Source organism: Loxodonta africana, chromosome 27 (assembly GCF_030014295.1).
Source record: "Loxodonta africana isolate mLoxAfr1 chromosome 27, mLoxAfr1.hap2, whole genome shotgun sequence".
NCBI lineage: Eukaryota > Metazoa > Chordata > Mammalia > Proboscidea > Elephantidae > Loxodonta > Loxodonta africana.
The window spans coordinates 37426667-37440715 of record NC_087368.1 but is presented as its reverse complement, the minus strand read 5'-3'; the positions used below and the strand labels follow the sequence as shown (position 1 = coordinate 37440715).

General features: G+C 48.8%; 1 protein-coding gene across 1 annotated transcript in view; it reads left to right on the top strand.

Moving 5' to 3' along the window:
* SCN10A (sodium voltage-gated channel alpha subunit 10) overlaps positions 1-14049 on the top strand; it is a 103650-nt gene that overhangs the window by 73481 nt on the left and 16120 nt on the right. Inside the window, 4 exon segments of the mRNA XM_023554824.2 lie at positions 1287-1427; positions 3717-3840; positions 4849-5003; positions 9955-10128. Coding sequence (XP_023410592.1) covers positions 1287-1427; positions 3717-3840; positions 4849-5003; positions 9955-10128 — 594 coding nt within the window.

Here is a 14049-nt window from a genome sequence, read left to right as displayed (position 1 = left end):
AGCAGGGAAAGGCTTCAGGGCTAGAGTGAGCCAGGGCAGGAGGGAAATTTCGGTAAAGTGGCTTACCAACATCAGGGCTGGTAAAGCTTTGAAAAGTCCCTGGCAAGCCAGGCAGAGGTGACCTGAAATAATGCCAAGCATTCTGAAGAAGGTGATATTTGAGCTGGTCCTGGAAGAAAGAATCACAATTCCCAAGACACACAGGAATGGGCAGAGCTTGAGCCCCAGGCCGGTTTGAGATGCTTAGGGATTCTCTTTCACACAGTTGCCCCATTCTCTCTGCCCAGCCCAGGCCCTGTGCATGAGATGCTAACAGGATCCCTCTAAGAATAGGATTTTGTTTAAGAGCAAGGCTCATCTAGTCTTCACCAGCACCCTCAGAAGTCCTGATTTTTATGTTACTCGTCGATCCAGGCTTTTCCTCCAAGTGATGTCATAGAGAAATAAAATGTGTCCCTTTAGGCATCAGAAATTTAAAGCACATTTAAACCATTTGGTGATACATATTTTTTAATACTTTGCACAGTCCCTTACCAGCAGATACATCAGCCATGGTTAATCTCTTCTCAGTGACTCAGGGCATACGCTTCTGTACAAGGTAGGGAGAGAGGGATCCCTGTGGGACGCCAGGGACAGGCGGGCTGCTGGCCAGGCCACTAAGTGGTCCCAGGCAGCTGTGCATTGAGTCTGTACCCTCTTCCCCTGAAGCTGTCAATTCTATGTTCCAGCAGCTGCTCCTACCAACTGTTATATTTTACGTGCTTTTATCTGGGTGACAGGGTGTCGCCATCCCCAGAGTAAAGGACATGAACTCAGTGGTAGCTGTCTACCACTCAGAGGTATTTTCAGTTACTTTGGGGTCCTTGGGAGTCTCCAGATGGCCAAGTTCACTATCACTGACCTCTGGACAAGTCATAATGATCAGGCTAGCATGCATGGAGCCAAGCACTTTGTTCGGAGTGTTTTACAAGCATTAACACAATCATCACAGCAACCAAATGAAGTAGGTCTTGTCTTCTCAGTTTTTCGGATAGGGAAAAGGAAGATCAGAAAGGTTAAATAACCCGCCTGAGGTCCACAGCTTTTAAGTAATGGAACCAAAAGTCAAACCCAGATCTCTCTGGCTGTAGGATCTTCACGCTCACCTCACAGAAGTATAAGGTGTATATGAGTGCTTAAATTAGGTCATTGGCTCTTCCAGCCTGCAATGTACCAAATCTCTCTAAATTTAGAAATGATCAGCTGAGTGTGAGTCCAACTGCCCGACTGGGACGCTCTCTCACTAGCAGGAACAGCTGCAGCAAGTCAGGAGGAATGAGGACCACCTGGCACCCAGGAGCCCAGAATCTGGGATGTCCTCTGAGGACCTGGCTCCGTACCTGGGGGAGAAGGGGGAAGACAAGGCCACTGCCCAAGACCCTGGAGAGGTAGGCATGTGAGCTTCCCGGAGAGGCTGGACACCCAGCCAGACCCTGGCCAGGGAACAGTTGGGCTGGCAGGTTTGGGGGTGGGGGCACATTCCAGGCTGCTGTAGACCACATAGCCTCATTTCTAATCCAGGGAATTTTCAAGTCTCTCTACCCAGCCTCTGGACCGCTCAGTGCGATTTCAGCTTGTACCAGACTGGTTGTAGGATGGCAGGAAAGAGTGAGTCTCCATGTGCTGAGGGACCCGGGGCCAGTTCCTTACCCCCTCTGAGCCTCCATTTCTCTAACTATGAAACCGAATGGCAATGCCTACTTTGTAAGATTACTTTGAGGCTTCGACGAGATGCTGCCCATCAAGCATTTAGCTCCTGCCTGAAACAGACTGAGTGTCCAGAAGATGACAGCCAAGAAAAAAGGCAACAGAAGATAGCACACAAAGAAACTTAAATATCTTTCAAAGGCGGCAGATGAAAGGTGGAGCTGCTCGTGGGTGAGGATGTCATCCCTGTGACTCCTCTCCGCTTTCTTTTGTCCACATCACATTCTCTAGCCAAAAACAGACTGTGCTGGGGAGGGCTGTCTGTAGGTGAGTATGAACTGACAGCCTTATAGAGACTGAGCAGGAAGGAGATTTGGGAAGTATGAGTGTCTCATAAAAGGTAAAAATAAGCCTGTGGCTTCACTCACAAATCTTTGAAGAAAACAAGCTATAGGGAAAGAGGTAGCTCTCAAGATTTAACATTTTGAATGGCATTGCTGGATGCCATCGAGTGGATTCCAACTCATAGTGTCCCCAGGTAACAAGAGTAGAATTGCCCCATAGTGTTTTCTAGGCTGTAATCTTTGCAGAAGCAGAGAGCCAGGTCTTTTCTTCCAAAGAAATGCTGGGCGGGTTCAAACCTTTTGGTTAGCAGCCAAGCACTTAACCATTGCACTGCCAGGGCTCCTTCTTGAATGCTACTGTATTTAAGAACTTGATTTGACACCTTGCTACTGAGTGCTGACTCTGGTGAGCTGACAGGCACTGGGCTAGGCAAAGATAGATCAAAAGCCAAACCTGTTGCCGTTGAGTTGATTCTGACTCATGGCAACCCCGTGTGTTACAGTGTAAAACTGCTCCATAGGGCTTTCTTGGCTGTACTCTCTATGGAAGCGGATCACAAGGTCTTTCTTCAATGGCGCTGCTAGGTAGGTTCGAACTGCCACCTTTAGGTTGGTTAGTAGTCAAATGCAAACCATTTATACCACCTAGGGACCATTTAGGCAAAGATACCAAAACCGAAAACATAGTGCCGTTGAGTCAAGTTCCAACTCATAGCGACCCTGTGGAACAGAGCAAAACTGCCCCATAAGGGTTTCCAAGTCTATAAATCCTTACAGAAGCAGACTGTCACATCTTTCTCCAGAGGAGAAGCTGGTGGGTTCAAACTGCTGACCTTTCGGTTAGCAGCCAAGCGCTTAACCTCTGCGCCACCAGGGCTCCATAAGCAAAGAGAAGGAAGATATAATTCATTCCCAAAGTCATCAAGCCCTTCAACTTGAGAAATGCTAGCTCTTGGCCGACCACAGCCAGGTAAGATAAGGGGGCAGCTGAGATGGGACTTGAGGAGTGTAAGCCACTTGGTCTTGCTGGGTGAGGGTTGTCGCGGTTGATTCGACATGCGGACATGATGTTTCCTTTGAAGCTTTCTAAGGACTCCCCTGGCTGGTTTTCTCCACTCAATGTTTTCAGTACACAACTGCTGGATGTTAATTTTGTTTTTGTTTTTGGTCCATGACCCTGGACAGGCTGGGAGGGGCCTGACAGCGACAGATGGGGACCCACTCAGCCATTTGGGTCCATTAGCCAGGCTATCAGGTTTGCTAATATGAGAGCAGCTTCAACTCCTAATTGAATTCATCTGGAGACATTACAGGGCTGGAGTTGCCAGGAGGGCAGCAGGCCCCTGCAAGGCTGCTCCATGATGAAATATTCAAGCCCAGAGAATGCTGAGAGTCTTTATGGGTATAATTATGGTGTCTCGGGCCATCGCCAGCTCTCCATCAGGGACCTGGGGGTTTGAAGCCTCTCACAGCTAAATCTCTGGGGCTGGACAGAGAGCGTCCCTGTTCTGAGCCTCAGCTGGTGAGGCACCAAACTCGTGAGGGAGGCCTCAGCCTTGGTGGGCCCCAGCCCGGGGGTCTCTCCCTACACCTCGAAGCTCCTAGCCAGTCTGACCTAGGTACCTGAGCAGATCCACAGGGCCCCTCAGAGAGCTAAGGTCACTGCCCTGGGCTTCTGTCCCGCAGGGAGAGGACGATACGAGCTCCTCAGAAGGCAGCACCGTGGACTTCCCAGACCCTGAGGAGATTCTGAGGAAAATCCCAGAGCTGGCCGACGACCTCCAAGAGCCAGACGCCTGTTTCACAGAAGGTAAGGCGCAGCTGCAGGCCTCCTCACATGGCCATAGTACGCGTCTCCAATTCCACACGCGCTACCCTGGGTAGGTCCTGCGTCTGGCGCCCTGGCCTGGGATCCACAGGAGACAAACAGGGCTCCTTGCTACCACTCCCCTAAGGCTTGAGAGGGCCAGGGTCAAACACGAGTGCCCACCACTCACAGCAGCCTCAGGGCTGTATTTCCATCACAAGCCATGTCAGGCAAGACAGGCAGAAGAAAACTGGGGACACACCTCATCATCACCCTCAAAAGCACCTCGCTGAGTTATAAGCCAGACCCCTTGAGGCTGAAAAGGGAAAAGCTAGTCACCACCATAAAAGCACAGAAGACGCAGAGGAGGGCTGAGACATGTCTGTTTATCTATCTTTCCCGTAGCTCTTAAAGGCAGAACCTGAGTCTTGTTCATCTTCCTTTTCTTCAGAGTCTAGAACCATGGGGCCATAATGTGTTCTCAACAAATATCCATACAATGAATGAATGAACAAATAGTTCTTGCTACGAAGGTAACTGTGGTCTCAATGATTTTTTTTTAAGAATTCATTGAGTGCCCAGTTCTACTTTATGGTGGTCTGGATGGGGCTGGACCCAGGCCCCATCCCGGCCATGTGATCACCCCTCAGTCCGGTGTGGATCCAGGTCATAGCTCCTCAGATACCACCAGGTTCATGCCACATGGGTTTTCGGGCTTCCAGGGAGCCATGAGACAGAGGGCATAGGACAGGGACCACTGGTGTCATCTGTAAGTAGGAGGATAGTTGGGGAGGACACAAGAGGGGGCAGGACAGATGATGGGGGGAACACTTGGAAGGCAGGACTGAGAGGCTACCTGGAGGAGACCCCTCTGCTCTCATATTCCAGGAAAGTATTCTTTCTCAAAGAGGTGGAGGGTGGGTCTCCCAGCAGAGTGGATGCAAGGCTGGAGCAGGGGTGGTCCCCCAGCCCACTGGGGCATCACCCACCATCAGTCCCCTCTTTCCACAGGCTGCATGCGCCACTGTCCCTGCTGCAGAGTGGACACCGCTAAGGCTCCATGGGGCGTGAGCTGGGAGGTGCGAAAGACCTGCTTCCGCATCGTGGAGCACAGCTGGTTTGAAAGCTTCATCGTCTTCATGATCCTGCTCAGCAGTGGGTCTCTGGTAAGGGGTTGGCTGGGGTGGGGTCCTCACCATAAAGTCCTCCACGTGGGATCCCCCACAAACCAAACATCCTGGAGCCACATCAGTGGGTTTCCCTGACCCCTGAGCTAAAAGTTCCCAACCTGTAGCTGGAAGGAAAGCTGCAGCCCAGCCCAAGGGTTCCTCTTTTGTTTGTATTTTATTGTGGTGAAAATATACACCAGAACATTCACTGAGTCAATGATTTATACAAGTAATATTCAGTGACATTGGTTACATTCTTCATATTGCCCAACTGTTATCACTACCTTTTTCCAAGCCATTCCGCCACCTTTATCATAAACTTAGTGCCCCCTAAGCAAAAACTCTCCCTTGCCCCTGACTCCCACCCAGGAAACCACCAATAATCTTTGATTTCTACATACTTGCTTACCTCATATGAGTGAGATCATACAATGTTTGTACTTTCACGACGGACTCATTTCACTCAACATGATGTTTTCAAGGTTCACGCATGTTATGGTATGCAGCAGGACTTCATTTCTCCTTTGGTCGAGTAGCATTCCATTGTGCGTCTATACCACATTTTGTTTATCCATTCTTCTGTCGATGGGCACTTGGGTTGTGGCCACCTTTTGGTTATTGTGAAAAGGGGTGCCATGAACATTGGTGTACAGGTTTCTGTTTGTGTTCCTGCTTTAGGACTCCTCTCAATAGCAGGGCATGGCGGATGCCCAGGATCCATGGCATGACCTGTTAAACCTGGCTGCAAACACTTCAAGCTATGAGTGTATACGTGCCCCTTTAAAGATGGGGAGAGATTTTCCCCCTAAGCACTAAGAAGTTACCTTTGCCCTAGTTTTTTACCCCAGAGGGCTTGTTACTTTTGTCCAGGTTGACTGACATTTCCTAGGTAAGCCGTAAGTAAACTGGTTTTGGTACTTTTTGTCTGGTCCTGGGCTGCAGCCCGCCCTGTGATTGGTATGTACCTGCAGGGACTGGCCAACAGATTACACAAATGAAGTCAGTTGTCTCCTACTATGCAAATGAAGCGTCTATGGCCTACCGAGAGGGGATTGGTCAGTTTGTGGCCTTGAAATTGACAAGGAGTTGTGTATATGTATGCAGCCAGCCCCACAGAGGTTTTAGAGACAGAAAGAAGCAGGGAGAGAAGCAACAGGAAGAAGTAGAGAAAGAGAGGCGGCAAGGAACCTCCTAAAAAAGCTGTGACACCTGTGAGAGGCCTAGAAGGGGCCCAGCCTCAGAGCAGCCAGTGACAGACAGTGGGGCCAATAAAATGGGAGCCGAGAAAGCTTCCTGCGCTGAGGAAAGGAGGCTGGCTACGTGCTTCCTAACCCTGAGTTGTACACTGGTCCTTAACAAACCGCTTAGCTCTAAGTACAGTCTGTGAGTTCTGGGAGGTGTTGCAGCGAATTGCCAAATCTAACCAGGGAGGAAAGAGTGCTGAGGGAAGGGAGAGTGGCTGGTATCACAGATGAAGTGGTACAGCAGCTTGGAGAATGTGGAAGTCTGGGATATGCTTGACCTCTGCCTCATAGTAATTGGCTTTGTGCTGATTCTTATATTTGAAGTTATTCATACGGAGACTCAAAGGGTTTCAGGGATGTGTCCAAGATCACCCAGCTTTTCAGTAGCAAAGTCTAGCTTGACCCTCATGTCTGTTTAATACCAAAGTCCCCTGGCTCTCCACCTGCTGACTTCCCCCACCCAAACTCACTGGACTTCCTAAAGGCCTAGTACAAAGAAGACCACCTTTCCTTGTCTTCTCAAACCACCTGCAAATACTATTCTTACTCCTTCAAAGCTGATGGCAAATCATTACTGCAGCCCTTTTGAAAACAGAGTTACCTGGGGAGCTTGTCAAAATGCAGATTCCAATTCAGTACATCTGTGGTGGGGCCTGAGAATTTGTATTTCCAACAAGCTCCAGGTGATGCTGCTGCGGCTAGTCCAGGGATCACCCTTTGAATAGTGAGGCCTTACAGAAACAGAGGTTCAGAGCTGGGCGGCCCTTCCTGAGCGCTGTGCGGAGTGTCAGCTTTGTAGACAAGGAAAGATGGCTTGCTCTATTCGGTGACTTAGGCCTGTTACACAATCTCAACTAATCATCGCAGCAGACCAAAGGAGACAGACGGAGGGCTCATCGTCCCCCATTGTGCCCATTTTTTGATGAGGAAGTCAAGAAAGTCAAGACTCTTTTTGGGGGAGCCTCGAAGGGACTTGCCAGGGTCCCATCTAATTAGTTAAAGGGCTAGGACTAGAACCCCACTCTCCTAACTTACGGCTCCAAGTGTCTTCACCTGTCTTGTGCCTCACGTGCCATTTGTCCCTGAAAACAGCCTCCTGGATGTCTGGGAACCTACTTAAATCCAGATGTCCCGGGAAGAGTGCTCAGTGGGTGGTCTCAGACTTAGGAAGGGCAAAGGAGAATGAGAAGGCAGAACCTGAGAGGCAGCAGGGAAGCTAGCACAGCAATGACACAGAAACCAAGGGAGGAGAGCGTTTCAAGGAGGGACTGGTTGGCCATCTTGGGAGCAATGGAGTGGGCCAGTGTGGCCAGGCAAGTCCACCTTGACTGCAGCAGCCTTAGCACGGTGGTGGGTACAGTGGCCAAATTCCAGGGACAGGAGGAGGCTGGGCAGTGCTGACTGGGTGCATTCTTCATTACCTCATGGAGTCATGTCTCTCCCATGGGCCTTCTCCCCTCATTTCTCTGCTAGGCCCTGCCCCTTTCCTGACTCCCAGCTGGGAGCTCAGACCCTGCAGCTGTTCCTGCCCCAGCCCGGGCCCAGCCCAGCAGCTCTCACCTTCACTCCCCATCTCCTTCCCCAAGAAACTGATCAGGCTTATACTAAATTTAGTCTTCTCTATGCTTTTACTTTGAGCTTTTTTTTTTCTTTAAATAACATGTGTTTTTCTCTGACAAAGTAAAGTGAAAAATAAAAAACTTGGAAATTATAGAAAAATGCAAAGGGGAAAAAGAAGTCACCCATTTTCCCATCATTCAGAGAGAAGCTCACTTTGAAAGCATTTTGGTACCTCCTTCCCATGTTTCTTGTGCACGTAATGCAAAAATAATACTGAAATGAAGCCACATTTAAGTATTCTGTAAGATAATTGCATTTTCTCAGTAAGTACTCTCTTACTACTTTATTTAATGGCCGCAGTGTGTTCCGTTATTCTAGTGTGCCGTAATTTATTTAACCAGTCCCTATGTTTACTTCTGGAGCCCTGGTGGCGCAGTACTTAAATGCTCAGCTGCTAACCGAAAGGCCGGCGGTTCGTACTCACCAGCTGCTCCTCAGGAAAAAGATGTGGCAGTCTGCTCTCGTAAAGATTACAGCCTTGGAAACCCTCTGGGGCAGCTCTACTCTGTCCTGAAGGGTCACTATGAGTCAGGATCAACTCGACAGCAACAGCTGGTATGTTTACTTCTAATATGCAATTCATACCCTTGTATGTGCTCCTCTGGAGAAGTTGGGTTATTTCCCACCTTAGATCTGGTCCTGGAAGCAGAACCTGAAGCAGGGATTCTTGTACCAGCAATTTATTGAAGGGGTGCTGTCAGGTGAAGCCTGTGAGGGAAGCAAGATAGAATAGGGGGAAGAAACAATCCAGTTGTTCTCAAGCGGATCCCGACTCACGACAACCCTAGAGTAGAACTGTGGTCCGTAGGATTTTCATTGGCTGTGACCTTTCGGAGACAGATCAGCAGGCCTTCTTCCAAGGCACCTCTGGATTGGCTCAAACCACCAGCCTTTTGGTTAAGTGGCCAAGCATGATAACCATTTGTGTCACCAAGGCAGCCAGAATAGAGAAAAACAAAAAAACACCGTTGCTGTCGAGTCAAATCCCACTCATAGCAAACCTGTAAAACTGCCCTATACAGCACCTGGGGAATTTGAACAGCTGATCTTTCGGTTAGCAGCCGTAGCACTTAACCACTAACTACACCACCAGGGTTTCCAGAATAGAGGAAGGAGCTAGCAAAAATGTGGATTCACATGAAACGCTGCCTCAGCCTGATCCCACGGAGCGCTCTGGAGCGGGAACAGCACCACAGAGCTATCCCACTTTCAGGCCACAGGCAGCCTTTGAAACCCACATATCACCCTGGGGCTGAGGGCTGTCCCCAGGGGAAGGATATAACCTCCTCAGCATGTCCTGAGATGGAGGCAGTTATTTCACGTCAGGTAAGTTCTCAGGGGAAGGAGACATCTGTAGGCTGTGAGCAGCCATCTCTCGCAGCCACTGATGGGTGACAGCATGAGCCCTTAGAGAGGACCTGGGCAGGACAAAAACAGCCTCAGCTAATGTTAGCAGGATAAGTTCTTGGAGGTGGAATCGCTGGGTTTCTGGAGGCTTTGAATCATATTGCCAGCTTGGCTTCCCCGAAGGCTGAGCTGGTTTGCACTCCCAGCAGTCATGGATAAGAGCAGCGTCTTCCCCACAGCCATGCAGACACTGCGTTTTCATCCTCACCAACCTGAAAAAAGAAAAATGGCATCTCCTTTTCACATGCGTCTCCTTGATTACCAGAGAGACAGAACACTCTTTCTCAGGGGTTAACTGGCAATTCTTACTTTCATTTTTGTGAACTGCCTGTGAACATCTTTTGGTGCTGTTATTTTTAAACCAAGCCACCATTAGCATGCCTTTGGTTCACTTCCAAAATCCAGTTCGAGAAGGTTTCCTTTCTCACTTGCATTCAGCTTCCCTGCAAAGTCTAAGTAGGGCTGTGTGTCCCCTCTGGCACTGAGGAAGTCAAGGTTTGTATCTCACAGGTGTCTCCTCCACAATCCCACCTTCACCTCCTCAGGACAGAGAAGACAAAAAGATAGCAGCAGGCTGGTTACCAACTCCATTCGCAGGTGGGCTGTGTCCTCCGCCATCAGCCTGGGCATCAGTGCTGTGTGTCCAGTCAGTCTACCATTCTGCTCCCCTCTTCCAGGCCTTTGAAGACTATTACCTTGAGGAGAAGCCCACGGTGAAGGCCATGCTGGAGTACGCTGACAGGGTGTTCACATTTATCTTTGTGTTTGAGATGCTGCTCAAATGGGTGGCCTACGGCTTCAAGAAGTACTTCACCAACGCCTGGTGCTGGCTGGACTTCCTCATCGTGGACGTAAGTGGCTTAGTGGGCACAGGCAGGGTTGGGGGTGTGCACCTCTGACTGATAGTTGCAGCTCATGCCAAGGAAGCTCAAAGGCCTGGCCTTAAGGGCTACTCCAAAGAAGTTTCAAGCACTTAGCAGAGAACCTGAGAATAGCTCTCAACGCCTGTGGGTGCTAAGACCTGGGTGGCACGAGATTCTGGCACAATGGTGACCCTCAGGTGAGTTTTCAGTTCTTAGGCTTCCACCCAGAAAGACAACTTACTGCCCTCTGCCCTAACAAGATGACCCATGAGGCTCTCAAAGTTTGATGGCCTGAGGACTACTCAGCACAATATACCCCCCTGCTGATTCAGTGGTGTCTCAGCCTGGGTTCTTTAGAGGAGCAAAACCAGTGAGATGTATAGGGAGAAAGAAAGAGAGACAGAGAGATTTACTTCAAGGAAATGGCTCACACAATTGTGGGGCCTGGGAAGTCCCAAATCCATTGGTCAGAAGGCAGGCTGGAGGCCTCTGCTGGCTCACATGTTTGCAGGGGCTGACGAACGCAAATCTGCAGGTTAGAAGGCAGGCTGGAGGCCTCTGCTGGCTCATGGGATTTTAGGGGCTGGCGAATCCAAAATCTACAGATCAAGGCAGCAGGCTGGAGACTTCTGCAAACTTATATCCTGGAGATCAAGTGATGAGAAGAGTACACGGTTGAGAGAGAGAGAAAGCTTTGCCAGGATATCCACTTCTATTCGGGAGAAAAGCTACATTCCCAAGGAAGTGATTGACTGGTAACATCAGATCACATGGTGGAAAGTGATTACATTATATTACATTATGGAAGAGCCAAACCACTGAGAATCATAGCCTAGCCAAGCTGACCTATGACGTTAACTATCCCGAGTGGTCCTAACCCTGGCTGCACTGTGGAATTGATCACCTGGGGAGTTCTGAATGAACAAACACCCCTATTCCCAGAGATCCGGATCTTACTGGTCTAGAGTGGGTCCCAGGCATCAGTATTTTGTAAAAGCATCCCAAGCATTTCCAGTGTGAAGCCCGGGTTGAGCACCACTGAGCTTATACCACTGGATCCTCCACAGTGGTCTCTTTGGAGAGGTGATGAGCTAAAGCTCATGTGTTCAGACCCAGAGTTACCTGTGGTCACTGATGTCTGCATTAGGGAATTTACCAAGTGCCTCCTACATACTGCATGGGTGATTCCTCAAAGCTGTGAGAGGACTAGCCCCCTTAAAGCCCTCCAAGAGTTTTCCTACCCTCCAAAGTCAGGAGTGGTCTCTCCCTCCTCTTAATGACTACATTGTTCTAACTATTCAGGCCATTGCCCTCTTGGTTTTGAGACATGGCTACCTAAGTTATTTGCTCACTGCTGTACTTCCGAGGATTCCTGCAGGCAGGGTGAAGCATGTGATGTGTTCTCGGCCTCCCCAACCCCAGCAGCTATCAGCACCAAGATCTGCACATCGGAGGTGTTCAGGAAACGTGTCTGTATTTGGTGCCTGCCTCCTGAAGCTGGATGGGGCCCAGTATAGAACATTTTGTCCAGCCTCCTGTGTTGGCAGGTCCTCCCACAGCAGGCCTGTGAGGCCTGAGATGTGAGTCACAGGTGATAATTTTGTGCATATAAAATAATAATTCATAAATGAGGGGAAAATGTTTTCTTCTAGCTACCCACCCCTGTTAGGGCACAGTCACTCCTAGCTTCATAAGTCTCACTAGTTTTAGCCTGATCACCTTAGACGGTCACCCACTCAATCCATCCATCCTCTTACTGCTTCTCCAATTGTTCACCCCCCCTTCCATCCCTTCTTCCATCTATCCAAACATGTATGTTTCTTTTTTCCTCCTTCCAAGCATCCATCCATCTCTTCTTCCTCCATCTATCCAACTCCCTCAGTCCTCTCTTCCATTCATCCACTCCCATTCTTCTTTCCTTCTTTCCTTCTGCTCATCAATCTATCCTAATCTTCCTTCCATTCACCCATTCTCATTCTTCGTTCTCTTTTTCCTTCTGCTTACCAATCTATCCTAATCTTCCTTCCATTCATCCATGTGTTTATCCTTAACCCTTTTATCTTTCTGTCTTTTGATTTGTCCTTCTATCCATCTATCCAGTCATCTGATCTTCTATTCATTCATTCATGCATCTCCCATCCAAGCATCCTCCTATCTATTCATTCTTTTATCTTTCCATTCTTCCTTTAGCTCTTCCACCTATCCTTCCTTTTTTCCACCCATCTGTCCATTCATCTATTTTCCTCCGTTCCTTTAGTCCATCCATCCATTTATTTATCTAATCAATCTTCTACCTATTCATTAATCTCTTCCATTCATCTATTCTATCCAACTTTCTATCTTCCCATTCGTCCATTAGTCATTTTATCCAGCCATCCGTCTTCCCCATCCATCCATCCATGCAATCATACTTTTTTCTTTCTTCTTTGTTTTTTCTTCCATGCTTCCAATCAGCTATTCTCCTATCTTTATCTTTTCATTCATCCTTCTCTGCAGCCATCCTTCAACCTTACTTCCAGCTGTTCTTTCTTTCTCCCCTTCCTTCCATCCATACCAGCATGTGACCTTTTCTTCCATTTATCAAATGTTTATTGACAACTACTGAATGCAGGATTGGCTTGTGAAATTCTCTGGGAGAGACAAAATCAAGAAATACATATTCTCTATCTGCAGGAGTTTACACTTTAATCTTCCAGCAGATAAGACACACACAGAGAAGTAAATATACTGTAAGCGAGATGTGGTAAGCACTGCTGGGGACAATTAGTGTCCTGGGCACAGAAAGGCATGAGCCTGCTTGCACTGGGAGGGTGAGAGTGGTTGGAAAGGCTTTGTATAAGATGTGGCATTAGATGTGGGGCTTAGAAATGAGCAGCAGCTCAACAAGTACGGAGAGAACTGGGGAGGTCAGTTCCAGTTAAAGATCACCCTAAGCAAAGGCACAAAAACAGGTGTGTTCAAGGAACAATTTGATTTGGGTAGAATATATGCACGAAACATGACTGAAAAAATAGGTTGCAGCTGCATAATCCAGGCTAAGGAGTCTGGAGCTTATCCCGAGGGTAAGAACACACCAGTAATGTTTGGGCATGAGATACAGGCGTGCTCCTAATCAGATTTACAACGGGGAATGGATGGGAAGGATGCAATACTGGGACCTGGAGACCAGTTGGGAAGCTAGTGGCCTGAGTAGCAAACAGAGCTGGGCTTGAATGGCAGGGCTTTGCTGGAGAGATCCCAGCCCTTGGCTGCCCCAACTGCAGATTTTGAACATGAGACAGCATTCCCAGGGGGGTAACAGGAAGACTGAATAGGTCCCAGCATGGAACTGGCTCCATACTTCCCTGTCCTCACTCAGCCAGGCAGCTGAGTGCCACCTGCTGGTAGCTGGAGCCTCTCATGGATGAAGGAAGGGGGTTCTTTCCCTTCCTGTTCTTTGTCCTGGTTGAATAAGCCAGCCATTCAAAGAATGGGCATTGTTTCAGGCTATAGTGCCCGAGGGTTAACCCCTCCCTTTCTGGAGTTCCTGTGTGTATCTCTGCCTAGCTGCCAGGATGAGCTAATCCTGAATTCATTCAAGGTGCAGTGGGGGGGGGGGGGGGGCGGTCTCACCAGATTGTGTCACGGCCTCTGCCAGGCTCAAGCCTATGGATATGGCTTCTCCCTGGCACCTTCAAAGTTCCAGGGAGGTGTGACCATTTCTCTATGTCAGTCTGTGTCCTTTGCAGTCCTTTGACCACCACTTAAAGAATGTGAAAAACTGACAGACCAATATGGACTCACAACTGAGTCATCGTATCTCAGATACTGTCTCAGGTAGACCTCAGGGACACATGCCAGTCACACTTGCTGAAGCACTGAAGAGCTGCAAGGACCTTGAAATTCTCTTACTCTGGCTGTCTCATTTCA